The 19,316-nt window shown below is 34.9% G+C and overlaps 1 protein-coding gene across 2 annotated transcripts in view; it reads left to right on the top strand.

Moving 5' to 3' along the window:
* NUBPL (NUBP iron-sulfur cluster assembly factor, mitochondrial) overlaps positions 1-19,316 on the top strand; it is a 363,985-nt gene that overhangs the window by 217,234 nt on the left and 127,435 nt on the right. For both annotated transcript variants that reach the window (XM_074235356.1, XM_074235355.1), the window contains exon 7: positions 6,417-6,510. In XM_074235356.1, coding sequence (XP_074091457.1) covers positions 6,417-6,510 — 94 coding nt within the window. The remainder of the gene's footprint in view (positions 1-6,416; positions 6,511-19,316) is intronic.

Raw genomic sequence — 19,316 nt, 5'->3', positions numbered from 1 at the left:
AGTGAGGGAATAAGATACATTCCCATTTAGGTTTAAAAAATCTAAATCTGCAGGAAAGGAGGGGACTGGGCAAAGGGAAGGTAAGGGAAGAAGGAACTATGATAAAAGAGAAGGTATAAGTGAAAATAAACTGAATTTAAGTTTTTAAAAGATAAATCAAAGGGGAAAAGTAGTAAATTTTGGTGAGGAAGAATAAAAGGGAAAAGATAAATATAAATAGGAAAGCTAGCATAGAGGGAAATACATAGAGGGAAATCTTAACTGTAAATGTGAATGGGATGAACTGTTCCATAAGATGGAAACAGATAGGAGAATGGATTAAAAATTAGAAGCCTCCAATATGTTGTTTTTGAAGCAGAAAGATACACACAGGGTAAAGATAAAAAAGCTTGGAGCAGAATATATTATGCCTCAGCTGAAGTAAAAAAAATCTGAAGGATTCTAATCCCAGACAAAGTAAAAGCAAAAATCAATCTCATGAAAAGGTACCATTGGAAATGAAGCTATATCATTACTAAACAAGTATGGACCTAGTGGGATAGCTTCCATATTCCTAGAGGAAAAGTTGAAATAGACAGCAAAACCTTGATAATGGGAGACCAACCTCCCTCTCTCAGAACTAGATAAATCTAACAACAAAATAAATAAGAAGGAAGTTAAGAAGGTGAATGAAATGTTAGAAAACTTAGATATGATAGAATTCTGGAGAAAACTTAATGGTACAGAAGAGAATATACCTTTTTCTTGGCAGTACATGGTACCTTTATCAAAACTGACCATGTACTAGGCCACAAAGGCCTTAAAATCAAAGGCAGAAAGGCAGAAATAATAAGTATACACTTCTCAGATCATGATACAATAAAAATTACATGTAATACAGGATCTGGGTAAGATAAACCAAGAACTAATTGGAAATTAAATAACTTTATCTTAAATAATGGGTGGATCAAACAGCAAATAATAGAAGTAATCAATAATTGTATCCAAGAAAATGGTGATAATGAGACATCATACCAAAATTTATGGGATGCAGCCTAGGCAGTTTTGAGGGGAAACTTTGTATTTCTAACTGCCTATATGGATAAAATAGATCAGTGAATTGGGTATGCAACTAAAAAACCTAGAAAAAGAACAAATTAAACAACCCCCAATTAAATACCAAACTAGAAATTCTGAAAATCAGGGGAGAGATTAATAAAATAGAAAGCTAAAAATACATTGATCTCATAAATAAGTCTGAGTTGGTTTTATGAAAAAAACCAATAAAATAGACAAACATCTGGTTAATCTGATTAACAAAAGAGAAAATAATCAAATAACCAGTATCAAAAAATGAAAAGGGTGAACTAACCACCAATGAGGAGGAAATTAGAGAGATAATTCTGATCTACTTTGTGAAATTGTATGCCAATAAATTGGACAACTTCAGTGAAATGAATATTTACAATGCAAAATGCCCAGATTAACAGAAGAGGAAATAAATTACTTAAATACTCTAATTTCAGAAAAAGAAATAGAAGAAACCATCAATAAACTCTTAAGAAAGTCTCCAGGTCAGATGGTTTTACAAGTGAATTCTACCAAACATTTAAGGAACAATTAATTTCTATTCTACATGAACTATTTAAAAAAAATAGGAGAAGTAGTTCTGCCAAACTCCTTTTATGACACCAACATGATGCTGCTACCTAAATTAGGAAGAACCAAAACATACAAAGAGACCAATCACCCTAATGAATATTGATGCAAAAATCTTAAATAAAATTTTAGCATTGAGACTACAGCCAGTTATTACTAGGTTAATACACCATGATCAGGTTGGATTTATACTAGGCAGGCAGGGATGGTTCAACATCAGGAAAATATTCAACATAATCAAACATATCAACAGTAAAACCAACTGAAACCATATGATTATCTCAATAGATGCTAAAAAAAGCCTCTGATAAAATACATCATTCCTATTATAAACAATAGAAAGTTTAGGAATAAATGGAGTTTTCCTTAAAATAATGAATAGTATCCATCTAAAACAGCAACAAATATTATATTTAATGGGGATAAACTTGGAGCATTTCCAATAAATTCAGGGGTAAAACAAGGATGCCCACTATCACCATTACTATTCAATATAGTATTAGAAATGCTAGCTGTAGCAATAAGAGAAGAAAAAGAAATTGAAGGAATCAGAATAGGCAATGAGGAAGCAAAACTTTCAATCTTTGCAGATGATATGATGGTATACCTAGAGAACCCAAAAAAATCATCTAAAAAAACTCCTTGAAACAATTAACAAATTGAGCAAAGGATCAGGATATCAAAAAACCCCACATAAATCATCAGCATTTCTATATATGAATAATAAAGCCCAAGAACAAGAGATGGAAAGAAATTCCATTTAAAATAACTGTAGGAACATTAAATACTTGGGAAGCTACCTCCCAAGACAAGCTCAGAAATTACATGAACACAATTATAAAGCTTTTCTCACCCAATAAAGTCATTTCTGAATAATTGGAAAAATGTCAAAATGCTCATGGTTAGATCAAGTTAATATAATAAAAATGACAGTTCTACCCAAATTAAAATACTTAATTAGGTACCATACCAATCAAACTATCAAATTAATACTTTACTGAACTAGAAAAAATAGTAAAAAAATTCATCTGGATTAACAAAAGGGCAAGAATAGCAAGGGAACTGATGAAAAAAATGTAAAGGAAGATGGCATAGCTCTACCAGATCTAAAACTATAATAAAGCAGTAGTGCCTGGTACTATTTAAAAATAAGAGTAATGGATCAGTGTGGAGGGAAACTTTGTAACTTGGAAATATGCATGTATAAATGGATGAAAATAAATAAAATTAAAAAAAGAAATGTGGAAACAAATGAACATAATGGCAACTTACTGGATATGGAGACGTGAATTCTTAGGGTAAAGTCAAGGATGGTTTTGAGATTTTTTTTTTAACCCATGTGGTTGGAAATAAGATTTTACCCTGAACAGAATTAGATAACAGAGAAGGGTTGCAGTATAGATTTAAAGGGGAAATTTGAGGGTTTTTTTTAAAATATGCGTTGAGTTTGAGATGCCTATGCAATATTCAGATGGAGTTTTTAAGTAGGCAGCTGGAGATATAAAGAATACAATTGAAATCCCCAAAGATGGCACCCAGAAGAGAATTGAGTGGTGGTTTGTCAATTTGTGATTGTTTCATTTACATGAAGATTATAGTTGGATTATGGAAGTTAATGAGATCATTAAAAAAAGAGAATTATAGAGAGGGCAGGGAGCCTGAGATGCATCCATACTTAGAGAGTTTAGCATGAATTATGGTCTTGTAGTAGAGGCCAATAAGAATTGGTCCAAAAGTAGGAAGAGAACAATGACAGAGCAGTGACATGAAAAACAAGTCTATATATTTGCTTAACTTCTAATTAAGCATCTTTTATGTTAGATGTTAGATACAAAGTTTGTTCAGAGCAGGGGCTATTTTATTTTTATTTTTGAATCTATCTAACATAAAAGGTGCTTAATTGCTTGTTGAATTACATGAAATTGTAGTTGTTGTTAAGCAGTTGCTTAGACTTATTTTGGGCTTCTTTGTAGTTTTTGACATGAACATTTTAAAATTGTGCAAACATTTTTAGAAGCTTTCATTTAAAAATCTTCCCTGTTATTTCTAGCTGTCCATAATTTTCCAGTTTCTTCAAAAGAAATTTTCACCATTTGAAAACTTTACATTAACTGAAATGATTTACTTTACTTTGATGCTTATTCCTTTTTTTTAAGGTTTTTTGCAAGGCAAAAAGGGGTTAAGTGGCTTGCCTAAGGCCACACAGCTAGGTAATTATTAAGTGTCTGTGACCAGATTTGAACCCAGGTACTTCTGACTCCAGGCCGGTGCTTTATCCACTGTGCCACCTAGCCGCCCCCTTTGATGCTTATTCTTATAAAATTAGTAAAATCCAATTTATATCAGTAAGCAAAAGATAAGCAGAATCTGGGAAGACCTCAGATTATATTGGAAACATTACTTTTCTGTTCACCTTTTAAGAGAACTGAGGTTTTTTTTGGCAACCAGTATAGTTCAGTATTAATGAAAGTTGACTGGAGCTAAGCTGTTCTCTTACTCCTATATTTTAAAATCAGGAGATAATGGCAGGAACAAAGGAATATTTTGGGTTCTATGGGGCCTTGACAGTATTTCTCTTTTAACTAGGGAGAAAGCAGAGCCAAACAGATAAATATGATTAAATGCCAAGGAACAACAATGATAACTTGTTGGCGCCAGTCACTTGATGTTCCCTGAAACACAGAGGCACATTAGTCTGCCAGTACCAGGGTGTTTCTGTGTAAAAAGTGCAGCTTTTAGAAACCAATTACCCTAGAGGAAGTTCCTTTTGGGGAACAATTTTGTTGAAATTCAGTCAATATAAAATGAAAATGATACTTTTTTATCATCTTCAGATATAGTTTAATAGTGTGTCTTTGGAATACTTTGCTTTTATTGCCTATTTTCTAAGCCAAGTGCTCTATATTGAAAATGAAGTCCATTCATGTTCATCACAGCAGGGCCTTTTATGGTATACCAAGTCTCATAGTTTATAATATAATAAAATTTGAATCTGGAAACTAGAATGCAAGGGTATGTGTGTATATGCCTATGTTTATATCTACATATAGATATGAATATGGATATAGATGATTTAAGATTTAGTAGATTTAGTTCACTTAGTGTAGAAAGGACCTTAAAGACTCTCAAGTCTCAGAGATAAAGAAATTGAGCCTTTGGAATTTAAGTAACATCTCCAAATTCATGTATACAATGTCAGTGGTGGGTTAGTGGTGATCTAACTCCAGATTCAATGCTTTTTCTATACTTTATCACATATATAAATATATTCCTTACAACATCAGTCCATCAGCCACTCAATAAGCATTAATTAAGTACCTACTATTTACCAGGCTAAATAAAAGGGTAATGAGAAAATAACTTTAAAAATGCCATAGACACTTGTATATTAGTATTGTCATTAGTGTCATTTAAGGATTACATTTTGGTTTTCAATTTTCTACTTTGTTGTCACTTTTTTTCCTTTTCATATTTCAGTTAGTGACACATTACAATATAATGACAGAAAAGTCAAGTCAGCAGGTTCTACATGCCAGACACAATGCTAAGTATTGAGAATACAGAATGGGGCAAAAAAATTTTTTTTCTCTTAAGGAGCCCAATCTAAAGTGGGAGGGGGCAGGAGGAAGAGAACATATAACTAACTATAAGCAGAATAAATTGAGATAATCTCAATGGGAAGGTGGTGGAATTAAAAGGGATTAGAAAAGAGTTCCTGCAGAAAGTGGAATTTTAGTTGAGAAGATGTAACTACTGAGTTTTTATTTTCATTTAGACTTCAGGAAGTTAAGTGTATTCTAGTCTAGTGTCATACATATTGCCTATAATAATCCAAAGCAGCCTTCACCAGATTAAAATGTAGCTGGGATATAGTTAACTAAATAAACTACTTAACTAGATAAGAGTATTATAAAATATGGTTAAAGTTAATGTGTTTTTTCTAAGTCAGTATGTTTTTCAAAGTCTAAAGAAATGTATATGTATGGTTTTGTGGCCCCTATTTCTATGAGTTTGATATCACTGTTGTTTTGAATTTTGAGCATAACAAGAATAATACCATTTTAGTACTTCTAGAGATGGAAGGGTCCCTAGAGGCACTCCAACTCAAGCCTGCCATTTTCTAAATGAGGAAGTTGAGGTATGGTTGCGTCTTATTCAGATTGACATAGGTAGTAAGTGTCAAAGTGTCAAGTAATAAGTGTCAAAGTTATTGCTCTTGGGTCCCAATTTCCTCAACTGAGGTTAATAATCCTTGCACCATTGCCTTACTTATTGTATTTTCCTGAAGAAAGGGAATGTTATATAAATAGGACCAATATATATTCATAACACTGGCTATGATATTCACTTATCCCTGGTGTTCTCTACCACTTGAGAAATGAAAATATTAATATTTAAGTGTCTTGAAAGATGCTTACTTTCTATTTTTTTTAAAAAGGTATTCTCAGTACCTTTATAAGTAAATCTCCCACTTTAAATTTATACCATTGCCTTCCATTGGGAATGAGGAACTACCAAGTGATCTAGTGTTTGATGAAGTAGAAGTTAAAGATTTTTCTTCAGTGGGAGCCAATTTTGTGATGAGTTCACCCTCAGTACATGGAACCATTTAGAAATTACTACTGACCATTCAATAAAGGCAAGTTATGAAAAGACTGGCAAATCATTTGCCATTAATTTCTTTAGTAGGTATGGACTACCACAATTAATTTCACTATGCTTTCCTCAGCTGTTATGTACTGATATTATTTAATATTATTTGTCATTTTGTTTTATAGGTAGACTGGGGTCAACTGGACTATTTAGTTATTGACATGCCACCAGGAACAGGAGATGTACAGTTATCTGTCTCTCAGAATATCCCTATTTCAGGTAAAAATTAAAACTTTATGTTGATTTGTGACTTGTTTGATATTTTTAGATTACTACACTTGAACTATAGGGTGGGAAAATTCTTTGTAACATGCAGACTTTTTACATCTGTGAAAATGCTAAGATGCTGCCACTAAAGTCCTGGTGGCTCTCTCATCATGGCAAAGAGCCACACAGCAAACTAAGGAAGTTTTCAGAATTATTTAGATGAAATAAAAGGGGGGAAGAGAGACATAGAATACAGTTTTCAACATAGAGAAACCGATATCTTAGAATTTTGCTTTTTAGATTTTATCTAAAGTATCTAAAGTATCTCTTTATCTCAATATCACCCATTTTTCTAAGAAGATATGAAGTCAACTATAAAAGATGACTCCATTCAGTGTTTATTTTAGCCTTAGATTTAAATTTTATGCCATGTTTTTTATTTTTTTAAAGATTTTATTTATTTTGAGTTTTACAATTTTCCCCCAATCTTACTTCCCTCCCCACAGTCCCCACAGAAGGCAATTTTCCAGTCTTTACGTTGTTTCCATGGTATACATTGATCCAAATTGAATGTGATGAGAGAGAAATCATATCCTTAAGGAAGAAACATAAAGTATAAGAGATAGCAAGATCAGACAATATCAGTTTTTTCTCTAAATTAAAATTAATAGTCTTTGGTCTTTGTTCAAACTCCACAGTTCTTTATCGGGTTACAGATGGTATTCTCCATTACAGACAGCCCCAAATTGTCCCTGATTGTTGCACTGATGGAATGAGTGAGTCCATCAAGGTTGATCATTGCCCCCATGTTGCTATTAGGGTGTACAGTGATTTTCTGGTTCTGCTCATCTCACTCAGCATCAGTTCATGCAAATCTCTCCAGGCTTCCCTGAATTCCCATCCCTCCTGGTTTCTAATAGAACAGTAGTGTTTCATGACATACATATACCACAGTTTGTGAAGCCATTCCCTGGACATTCACTTGATTTCCTATTCTTTGCCACAACAAACAGGGCTGCTATGAATATATTTGTACAAGTGATGTTTTACCCTTTTTCATCATCTCTTCAGCGTATAGACCCAGTAGTGGTATTGCTGGATCACAGGGTACTCACATTTTTGTTGCCCTTTGGGCATAGTTCCAAATTGCTCTCCAGAAAGGTTGGATGAGTTCACAGCTTCACCAACAATGCAATAGTGTCCCAGATTTCCCACAACCCTTTCAACATTGATCTAGAGTAAATGAAAACATTATGTTTCAATCTCCATTCAGAGTCTATTGGTTCAGGTTTTTGCAAGGCAAATGGGGTTAAGTGGCTTGCCCAAGGCCACACAGCTAGGTAATTATTAAGTGTTTGAGACCAGATTTGAACCCAGGTACTCCTGACTCCATGGCTGGTGCTTTATCCACTGCGCCACCTAGCCGCCCCTGCCTGTCATTTCTTATGCACAGTTGTATTCCATTACATTTATTACATTCCACAACTTGTTCAACCATTTCCCAATTGATGGACATTCCTTTAATTGCCAACATTTTGTCACCATGAAAAGGATTGCTGTCAATATTTTTGCACATTAAGTCCTTTACTCTCTTTTTATGATCTTCTTTTGGGAGTCAGACCTAGTAGTGGTATTGCTAGACTCAAGGGTATAGATAGTTTGGTTGCCATTTGGGTTTATTCCAAATTGTTCTCCAGAATGATTGGATAAATTCACAACTCCATCAACAATCCATTAGTGTCCCAGTTTTCCAACATCTTCTCCAACATTTATCATTTCATTTTTTTCATATTAGCCAATCTGATAGGTGTGAGGTGATATCTCAGAGTGGTTCTAATTTGCATTTCTCTAATCAGAAGTGATTTGGAGTGCATCTTTATATGCCTTAGATAGCAAATATTTTGAGTATTTTCTTTTGTTTTTTTAATACTGATGATAATAAGCATCCTGCTTTATTCCCTGATCTTATTGGGAAGACTTCTAGTTTATCCCCATTTCAGATAATGCTTGCTGATGGTTTAACATTTAGCATTTTAACAAATGCTCCCTTTGTTCCTATGCTCTCTAATGGTTTTCTTTTTAAATAGGAATGGGTGTTGTATTTTGACAAAAGCTTTTTCAGCACTGTTTAGATAATTATAAGATTTTTTATCAGTTTTATTATTAATATAGTCAATTATGTATAAAGTTTTCCTAATATTGCACCACATCTGCATTTCTAATATAAATCCCAACTTGTTTTTCTGTATAATCCTTGTTATAGAGTGCTGTTATCTCCTTGCTAATGCTTTATTCACAATTTTCACATCAATATTCCTTAGGGAAATTGGTCTATCATTTTCATTCTCTCTTTTGGCTTTTTTCTGGTTTAGATATCAGCACCATATTTGAGTCATCAAAGGAATTTGTCTGAACACCCATTTTTCCAAATATTTTATATACTATTGGAATTAAAAAATTTTAAATATCTCGTAGAGTCCACTTGTAAACCCATCTGGTAAGGGGAATTTTTTCTTGTATTTTTTGATAAAACTAACTCCTAGTTTTATTTGTCAGCTCAGTAGCTTTAATTTTATTTTCAATTTTATTAATCTCACCTTTGTTTTTCTGGATTTCCAATTTGATGATCAGGTGGGGATTTTTAATTTGTTCTTTTTCTAGTTTTTAAATTATATGTTTAAGTCATTGAGTTTCTCTATTTTGTGATGTAAAAATTGAAAAAAGCATTCTTTTGACTATATACCATAATTTTTGTGATGATTTCTCAATGTTATCTTTTCTCTTTAATGAAATTATTGTTCATTTCTATGTTTTGTTCTTTGGCCCACTTAATCTTTAGGATTAGATTATTTATTTTCAATTTTTTTATCTGTCTTCACTTTTTTGAATATAATTTTTTATTGCATTATGATCTGGAAAGAATTCATTTAAAATTTCTGTCTTTCTACTTTTGATTTTGGGGTTTTTATGTCTTTATGGTCATTTTTTGTACAGGTGTCACATACTGCTGAGAAAAAAAGGTGTATTTCTTTCTTCTCTCATTCTTTCTTGTATTTTGGGGCTTGGTTTTATCAAGTTATGAGGGACATTTGAAGTCCCACACTGGTATAATTTTGCTTTCTATTTTTTCCCATAAATCACTTTTCCTTTAAGAATTTGCATGTTATACATTTGGTGCGTATATATTTAATGTTGATTTTATTTCATATTTATAGTACCTTTTTTTTAGCAAGATGTAGTTTCTTTCCACATCTATTTTAATTAGGCCTATTTTTCCTTTTATTTTTTCTGAGGTCAGGATTACTATCCCTGCTTTTTTAAAATCAGGTGAAGCACAATAGATTCTGTTCCAGTTCCTTCCTTTTACTCTGTGCATGTCTCTCTACTTCAGGTATGTTTCTTATAAACAACATATTGTAAGGAGTCTGGCTTTTAATCCATTCTCTTATCTGCTTCCATTTTTGGGAGAGTTCATCCCATTTACATTTACAGTTATGATTACTAATTGTGTATTTTCTTCGATCTTATTTTTCTGTTTGTTTATCCTATCTCTTCTTTCATCCTTCCCCCTTCTCACCAGTGTTTTTGGCTTCTGTCTGTCACCTCCCTTAATCTGTCCTTCCTTCTTTTGCTCCTTTTCCTCCTTGTTCCACCCTACCTTTACTTAATCTTCTCCCTCCTACTTCCCTCTCAGGCAAAATAGATTTTTATTCTATATTGAATTGATTGTATTATTATTATTATTCCCTATTGGAACCAATGAGAGTAAGGTTCAAGCAACAACCATTGCCTACCCTCCCATCTTCCCCTCCATTGTAATAGGTTTTTTTTTGGTATCTCTTCACTGTGATATAATTTTCTCTGTTCTATCTCTTCCTTTTTCTTGCACCCAGTGTACTCTTTCTCATCCCTTAATTAATTTTTGATATCATCTCTTCAAATTCATCATATTCCTATATCTTCTGTCTGTGTATATTTCTTCTAGCTACACTATTGATGGTACACTTTTTAAGGATTACAGATATTGCTTTCCATGAAGTGATGCAAACAGTTTAACCTTCCTTTGTTTTTCCTTTTTAAGTTCTCTTGGGTCTTGGTATTAGAGATCAAAATATTTGTTCAGTTTGGGTCTTCTTAGGAAATCTGAAAATTCTTTTATTTCATTGAATGACCATTTCCCCCCCTTGAATTATTATACTTAATTTCACTGGATAGGTAATTCTTAGATGTAATCTTATCTTTTTTTGTCTTCCAGAGCATCATATTTTAATGACCTTTGATCCTTTAATGTTACATTTACTAAGTTTGTGTAGTCCTGATTGTGGCTCCCTCATATTTGATTTTTTTTTCTTGACCCAATAGTTCTGAAATTTGACTGTAATGCACTTTGGAATTTTTGGGGAGGGATCTCTTTTTTTAGGTGATCAGTGGATTCTTTTAATGCCTGTTTTTTTCTTTGGTTCTAGGATATCAGGGCAGTTTTTCCTTGATAATTTCTTGAAAGATGCTGTCCAGTTCCTCCTTTTGATTATGGCTTCCAGGTAGTACAATGGGTCTGATTTGATCTCTCCTGGATCTATTTTTTCCCACTTGCCCAATTCTAACTTTTCAGGAATTGTTCTCTTCAGTTAGCTATTGTACCTGCTTTTCCATTTGGCTAATTGTACTTTTTAAGGAGTTATTTGCTTCAGGGTATTTTTGACTCTCTATTTCCATTTGGATAATTCTACTTTTTAAGCAGTTTTGTCTTTCTTCAGTGGATTTTTCTGTTTTCTTTTCTATTTGGCCAATTTTTCTTTTTAATCAACTGTTTTCTTTTCCTAGGCTGTTGAGTTTTTTTTCATAATTGTCTTAGATCACACTATCTTTTCTTTTCCCATTTTTTCTTCTATCTCTCTTATTTGATTTTTAAGTTCCTTTTTAGCTCTTGCATCAGTTCTTTCTGGACTTGAGACCATTTTCTTTTCTATGGGGTTTTGCCCATAGATGTTTTGACATTGTTGTCCTTTTCTGAATTTGTGTCTTGGTTTTCTCTCTTACCATGATAACTTTTTTTTTGGTCAGATTCTTTTTTTCTTTTGCTCATTTTCTTTTGTCTTTTTTCTTTACTTTTAAATTTCATTCCTGGCTTCTTGTTTCAGGGGCTGTAGGCTCTAGCTGTTTATCTGGTGTTATACTGATATTGCCCTTGGGCCCATGGGGACCCTCATTTCTGGTACTGTACTGAGGGCAGGTTTGGACTGGTGCTGCTAGAGGCCATGGTGGTCTAGCAGCTTACCTAGAACTGACCTGAGGTTTCTGTGCTGATATTTGGCATGTCCTGAGGCTCCTGGGAGTTTATCTGCATTGATATCTGCCTGTTTCCTTGGGGTTACATTGACACATCTGGCAGTCTTGGTTCTGGTGGCTCACTGGTCACTGGACTATGCTGTATTATGTGTGGGCCCCTGAAACTAGTATCTGCCTTTTTGCTTAGGCATCAGAGGGTACTGTGTCTGCCTGTTTGGGGGATTCTCAGTGCTAGTGTCTGCTTATTCCCCTAGCTCTATTGAGGCATATGGAGGAAGATTCTGGTGTTGGTGTTTGCCTGCTTCACTGAACAAGTACTCAGGATCTCCCCAGTTTACTAAGGCAGGGTTTAACTGCTGGGACTGCTTCTTGTCTTGGACTGAGCTCCCCTTTTTTTTTTTACTCAAGTTACTCAGAGCTTTCTTGCCAACCACCTAAGTTTCTGCTAAAAGATTGTTTTACTTTTTTTTTTTGACTTGTTCTGCAGTTCCATGGTTTGTTCTGAGGTTTGGAGATGAGTATGGGAGAATTCTTCATTTGCCATCTATCAATAAATTTTTTGAATGTGAAAAATATATTGATAGATTGTGTGGCAAGTATGCCACAGGCAGAGGCACAAGTTTCATTTCTCTGAGAGTTTTTTTAAGATTTTATTTATTTTGAGTTTTACAATTTTTTCCCAGTCTTCCTTCCCCCACCCCACCCCAAAGGCAGTCTATTAGTCTTTACAGTTTTTCCATGGTATACATTGATCTAAGTTGAGTGTGATGAGAGAGAAATCATATCCTTCTATTTGCTTATATTTTAAGGGAGAGTTCATCCCATTCACATTCAAAGTTATAATTACCAACTCTTTATTGTCCTCCATGCTATCTTCCCTCCTGTATTTTCCCCTTTTGTCCCTTTATCCATATTCCCCAGTATTTTGCTTTTGGATACCACCACCTTCAGTGTGTTTGTCCTCCTGTTAGCCCCTCTCCCCTTTCTTTCCCCTTTCCCTTTTCAAAATCCTTCTTTCCTACCTTCCTTCTGTTAGTTCCCCCTTTTCTCCCCTTCCCCATATCCTCCCTCCCTTTTTCACTTGAAAGGTAAGATAAGTTTCTTAACATAACTGTTTGTATAAGTTAACTTTAAGCCAAGTCTGATGAGAGAAAGATTCAGGTGGTTCTCAGGTTCTCCTTTCTTCTCCTCTATTACAATAGGTCTTTTGTACCTCTTAATGTAATGAGATTTACCCCATTCAATCTCCTTCCTCTTCCTGTCTCCTTATTGTTCCCCCTTTTTAAGGAGGTGTTTTTTTTAAATCCTATCTGAGTCACAGAAAAGTCATGAATGTCCATCACTTCTGGCTAAGTATATTCTCTCTAATAGAGTTACAATTCTCAAGAGTTATGAGAACCTTTCTCCCAAGTAGGTATATAGCCAGTTTATTGGATAGCAGTTTTTTCCCCTTTACCCCCCCTTTTTTTTTTACCTTTGCATGAGTCTCTTGTTCCTCCTGTTTGGTGTCCAAATTTTCTATTAACCTCTGGTCTTTTCATTAGGAAATGTTGGAAGTCTCCCATTTCATTATTTGTCCATCTTTTCCCCTAGAAGAGAAGGCTCATCTTTGCTGGGGAGTGAATAATACTTGGCTGCATTCCAAGCTCCCTTGCTCTTCAGCCCTTCAATCCCTTAATGTTGACACAGCCAGGTCCTGTGAAGTCCTTACTGTGGCTCCTTGATATCTAATTTTTTTTAAGTTTTTGGAAGGCAAATGGGGTTAAGTGGCTTGCCCAAGGCCACACAGCTAGGTAATTATTAAGTGTCTGAGACCGGATTTGAACCCAGGTACTCCTGACTCCAGGGCTGGTGCTTTATCCACTATGCCACCTAGCTGCCCCTCTAAATTGTTTCTTTCTGGCTGCTTGCAGGATTTTTCCTCTTTTATCTGATAGTTCTGGAATTTGGCCACAACATTCCTTGGTGTTTTTATTTTAGGATCTCTTTCAGGAGGGGATTGATGTATTCTTTCAATAACAATTTTGCCCTCTGGTTTCATGATATTAGGACAGTTTTCCATCACTAAGTCCAGGCTTTTTTTTTTTTTTCTCTTCAATGTTTTCAGGAAGAGCTATAATTCTCAGGTTGACCCTTCTCAATCAGTTCTCAAGGTCAGTGCTTTTGTTGATAAAGTATTTTACAATTTCTTCTGTTTTTTTGATTTTCTGGTTTTGTTTAATAGGCTCTTGCTGTCTCATGAAGTCATTAGTTTCCACAGACTCCATGCTTTTGTTTAGAGAAGAATTTTCATCATTGACCTTTTGCAATTCTTTTTCGAGTTGGTCAATTCTATTTTTGAAAGAGTTTTCCATTTGACCAATTGAGGTTTTGAGAGTATTATTTTCTTTTTGTATGTCCAATTGTATTTTCCAGTGATTTGTTTTTCTTATTGCAAGGTGTAATTGTCTCTCCCAAATCTTCCAATTGATTTTTAAACTCCTTCCTAATTTCTTCAGGGAAGTCTTTATGTGCTGGAGACCAGATCATATTCTTCTCAGAGGTTCTAGATCTCTCTGAGTTAGTGTCTTTTCCTTTTAGGAATTTTTCTATGCCCCCCCCCCCCCCCAATTTCTTCTGGTCTTTCTTCATTTTACTGAGACCTTATGTTGGCAAGGGACTGTTTCACAGAGGTTTGGTGTTGAGATCCCTAGAAGGGATTTACCCGAGAGGGCTTACTCACTGGGTTTAGTAACTCCAAGTGGGCTGACTAGAAGGCTGTGTTGGTTGCATTCTCTGGAGTGTCTGTGACCTTAATTTGAGGACCTCTCCCTTAACTTGGAGTGGGTGGATGAAGCTGTTGAGTATTTTTGTCTTTGATTAAAGGTAGGATTTTGCCATAGGGCAAGGTAATTGCTCTCCCTATTCATAGCTTAGGGAGGTGTTCTGCTCACAGGCCTGGGGCAGAGGTGGGTTATATTTGTATTTATTCTGGAAAGAGGCTTCAGCTGAAATGAAGCACTGGAACTCTCCCTCTAGCTCTGCACTGGAACTCTCCCATCAACTCTACAGGCAAGCTCCAGACCTTCAGTTCCACAACCAATGCCTCTGCTCCCTAGTTGGCCAATCAGATTTGCCCTGCTTTTAAGCTTTCAACCTCTAGTCCGCGCCGCTCATCAGGCTAGTGGAGCTCTCAGGCTTTTAGCCACCACATCTCTGATCAGACTGGTCACACTTTCAGGGTCTCAGGATCTCCTCAGTTCCACTGATCAGGCTAGTCAAGTTCTCAGGCTCTGACCCTGTCCTGTGCTCCCAGCAGAGTCAGTTCTCTGCACCCAGGTCAGCCACAATCCCAGAGGACAAACCTTGATGTAGATCTTCTCCTAGTTTCTCTTTCTGGGTTTTGTGGGTTGGATTTCTGTTAGGTTTGTTTCATATTATTTATGAGGAAAGATCAGGAGATTAGCACTGTGCCTGTCTCTCTCTCTGAACATTTTATGTAATTGTTTCATCAGTTAGATGAGTATTTCCACAGATGCAGATCAAAATCTCTCCATGTTTTCTCATGCTTTGGGATTTTTGTGGTTGCTACATCAAACCAAGTTCATGAATATTTATTAAACACCAACCTATGTGTCAAAAAAAATCATTCATAGAAGATCTGACACTATGTCCTGTGGCCTTTCTCTAGTCTTTTAAAATTCCTTAGGTAGCAGGGCTATTCTATATATCCTTTATGATGTCTTATTGATATCTAGTTGAGCAAACGTATGTATGACATACTCCCTGTACCTAACCACTATCAAATATATGCTCCTTGAAGACCAGGACTCTTGCTTTTGTTTTTCCAGTGCCCAATATAGAATCATGTATGATATTTTGATAAATCTGTGTTCTCATCAGGGACTCTCTTCAGAGATGCATTTTAGAAACCATCCATATCTATTAAATCTGGGCAACTCTTGTCCATTTCTTCCTTTAAGTTCTCCACTATGAATCCAGTCAACCCACTGGGGGTCAGCCTCTACATCTTCTGATATTATGTGAATTTTGATAGTACCTGAAGATTGAGATGTCTCTTACGCAGTTCACTCACCATTCATATCTCTAATACCCTTTGAGTAATCTTCAATATTATTTCTCCAGAGACTATGGCATTCCACAACTCCCAGTCATAATATTACCATTAGAATATTGGTATTAAAAAGATAGGCAAGAGTTTCCAGGGGAAATCTGAAGTCAATGAAAGAAGTGCATAATTTCCCAAAGGCTAGCTTGCTCTCTTTTCTCTTCCATTAATTTTTGGGCCCAGCTTATTGTGCATTCACGTTGTCTGTCCAAAGTTCAAATGTTGATGGATTAGCACTGTGGGCTGTACATAACTGTGTGTCACAAGATGTCAATAGGTTTTTTCCATCCTCTTGATTTTCAAGTGCAAATGTGTAGGTCAAAAGTCTTTTTCATAGTTGTGACTCTCATTTGGGAAGTTCTGCAGCTTCCTAGGACTTGATGTGGTCAGTACAGTATCATCTACAAACAACATCTAGAAATTCTTAACATTCATAGGGAACCTCCCTTCCATTTTGATTCTCCCCAGAATATCCTCTAAGAGGCTGAGCAGCACCTTTGACAAACTTTTATTTCTCTTCTTTCAGTCTTCACTTTAGCCTTAGTAATCAGACAATCATTGAATAAAGTTACCATTGTTACATCTTTCAAGGAATCCTATATGCTTCTGATTCAGGATTAGGGGGGCACCTTATTGGAAGACAGTCTTTTTCTCCACTGAATCAAGTGCTTTTTTTGTGTTCAGCAAACAAACCTCCCATTGTATTTTTGTTTTCTTGATCCCTCCCAATGTATGATCATAAAGTTTTATCTACTGTAGAATATCAGGTGAAAAATCCTTCCTGTTTTCCTTTCATACCTTTTGCAGATTCTAATTTTTCTTCTCTTGTAACAAAGTAAAACAGTTTAGTAAAATTAATGATATGGTGACCTCCTCTAAAAAGTTCATATAGCATTTCACATTTGTAGGAATCTCCCCACTTCTCTATTTAAAAAAAAGAGAATTTTTTTTATCTCCTCCCTACTCTTCATCTAACTGATATGGGAAAAAAATAAAAAATAAATTTCTTTTTGATAAATATGTGCACTTAAAGTGAGAGGGATAAGCATTTATTATGTACCCTACTCATTTGATCCTTACAACTATGTGAGCTGAAAGCAATTATTAACCCTATTCTACAGTTCAGGAAAGTGAGGCAGATAGAGGTTAAGTGACCAACCCAGGTTCATACAGCTAGGATGTGTCTGAAGTTTTTTTTGAAGCTCAAGTCTTCATGGAATAAATTGTTCTCTTGGTTCTGTCTTTGTCATTCTACATAAATTTATAAATTCCCTCCAAGGTGTTAATTTTTTATGATGCTTATATCAGTTTATATGCCTTTATATGTCCTTTTGAAATCATCTATTTTCTCATTTCTGTTAACATGATATTACTCCATTATTCTTATATTACAACATATTGTTAGTCTATTCCTCACTTGTGGGGCATCCTTTTAGTTTTCTTTTCTTTTTTTCTTTTTACCATTATAGAAAGGGCTATTATAAATTTTTTTTGTACATAACACTTTTGTACATCTTTGATATCTTTTGGGTATGTGACTAATAGTGATATACCAAAGTTAAAAAGCACATATTGTTTAGTAATTTTTGTGTAATTCCATATTGCTTTCCAGAATGGAAGTACAGATTCACAGGTCTACAACAATAATGCATCAATATGCTTATTTTCCTAACATTTTTGTTGTATCTTCCTGGAAGACATATACATCCTTTAATTCTGTCTTTTCAATCTATCTTTAAGGCCAGTCTCATTGACTTGTGAAATCCCATATAACCTTTTCATCATGTGACAGTTTGCTTTTCTTAGTTAATTTTTCTTTAACTTTTGTATTTTTTAAGTGTGAAGTCTACCAATTTTTTCTTAAGAGAATTTGCCTTTTGGAGAAATTATTTTTAAATTGTTTTGATTTTTTTTATTTAGAGTTCTGATTATTGTTCTGATTTCTATTATTTCCTTTTTAAAAATTTCTTTTAACATTCTTTTAACATTTTAACATTTTTAGTGCTATTTTGAACCCTTCTGAAGATTTTTGCCCTTATTCTCTTGTTATTTTTGTGAGTTTCTTGGTTAACACTGAAGTCTATTCCATTAGGGGTTTTGGATTATTTCTTTCATTTTGTAGTATTTATTCATTGCATTATATCTATTTATTGCTTTATCATTTTCCTTTTGTTATTTTCTCTCCTGGTTTTTTCAGAAGGTTTTTCTTGTGATGAGTTTTTCCTATTCCCTCTTTGTTGTTTGCTGGTATTCTTTTATTCTTTGGTATATTTCCTTCTTTTTTTGAGACGATGATGGAGAGTTACAGTTAACCATACTCTCTCAAACAGCCATTTTGTTGAAAACCTCTCTTTTTGACCTTCTTTTAATTGTCATTGTGATTTATTTAACTTATTTGGTGTCTTTCTAGTTGTTTTGGAATCCTGAGGAGTTGTTTAGTCGTGTTTTGCTCTTTGTGACCTTATTTGAGGTTTTCTTGATACTGATGCTAGAGTAGTTTGCCATTTGCTTCTCCAGCTTATTTTACTGATGAGGAAACTGAGGCAAAAGTGTTATTGTTTAATTAGTCTTTTAGGTCAAATTTGAACTAAAATTTCAAACTCTAGGTTTGACATTCTTTCCACTCTGTCTTCTAGGTGCCTGACCTGAGGGGACACTAAGTTTATTCTCAAGAACAAAAAACATTTACCTTTATTTTCTTCTGTCCTAGATAGAATTGGAGGCCTTGCCCTGCCCCATTCATAATGTATCCTCCTTTCCTGTCCAGATTACTGTAATTGGATCAATTTATAAAGCTTTTAACTTGTCAGAAGTGAGGCTAGGAAAGGAGGGAAGTCAGAGTCCCATTGGGTTATTGCTCTTTAGATGCTCTGAGAAGTAAAAATGAGCAGAATCTTGCAGCCATTTCAGTGCTCAGGAGTGAGGACCCGGATGGGGTTGGAGAATGGAGAATACTGGGCATAGGCAGTTGGAGCACACCAGGCAAGCAGACTTGTTCTATTCTTTTCTTTAGGAATTATCTTGTTGGGGATTTTAACTTGTTGCCTTTTCTAATTTATTTGGTACCTTTCTTGCTGTTTTAAGGTAATAGGACTCATTGGACTTAGAACCAAGCTCTCACTCAACTATCTTGTTGAAATTTCATGTAGATTAACTCTTAAGATAGATAGGTATTTAATTTCGTCAGACTTTGCACTGTTTATGCCACAGTCCTCAGGAAGGGGTCTAGTGCTGAGTCTACAAAGAAGACGAAAACATGGTCCCTGCCCTCAAGGGACTCAAATGGGGAGACCCTTGACAACTCCTACTTATCTGCCAATTAGATGGAATTTAATCTCAGAGAGAAGGAGCTAGAACAGGGAAAGGCAAGGGATACATGGAAAGGCTTCTTTCCTGTAGAGAATTTTCATAAAGATAGTAC

The sequence above is a fragment of the Macrotis lagotis genome, chromosome 4 (assembly GCF_037893015.1).
Source record: "Macrotis lagotis isolate mMagLag1 chromosome 4, bilby.v1.9.chrom.fasta, whole genome shotgun sequence".
NCBI lineage: Eukaryota > Metazoa > Chordata > Mammalia > Peramelemorphia > Peramelidae > Macrotis > Macrotis lagotis.
This window is presented reverse-complemented; position numbering and strand designations above follow the sequence as displayed.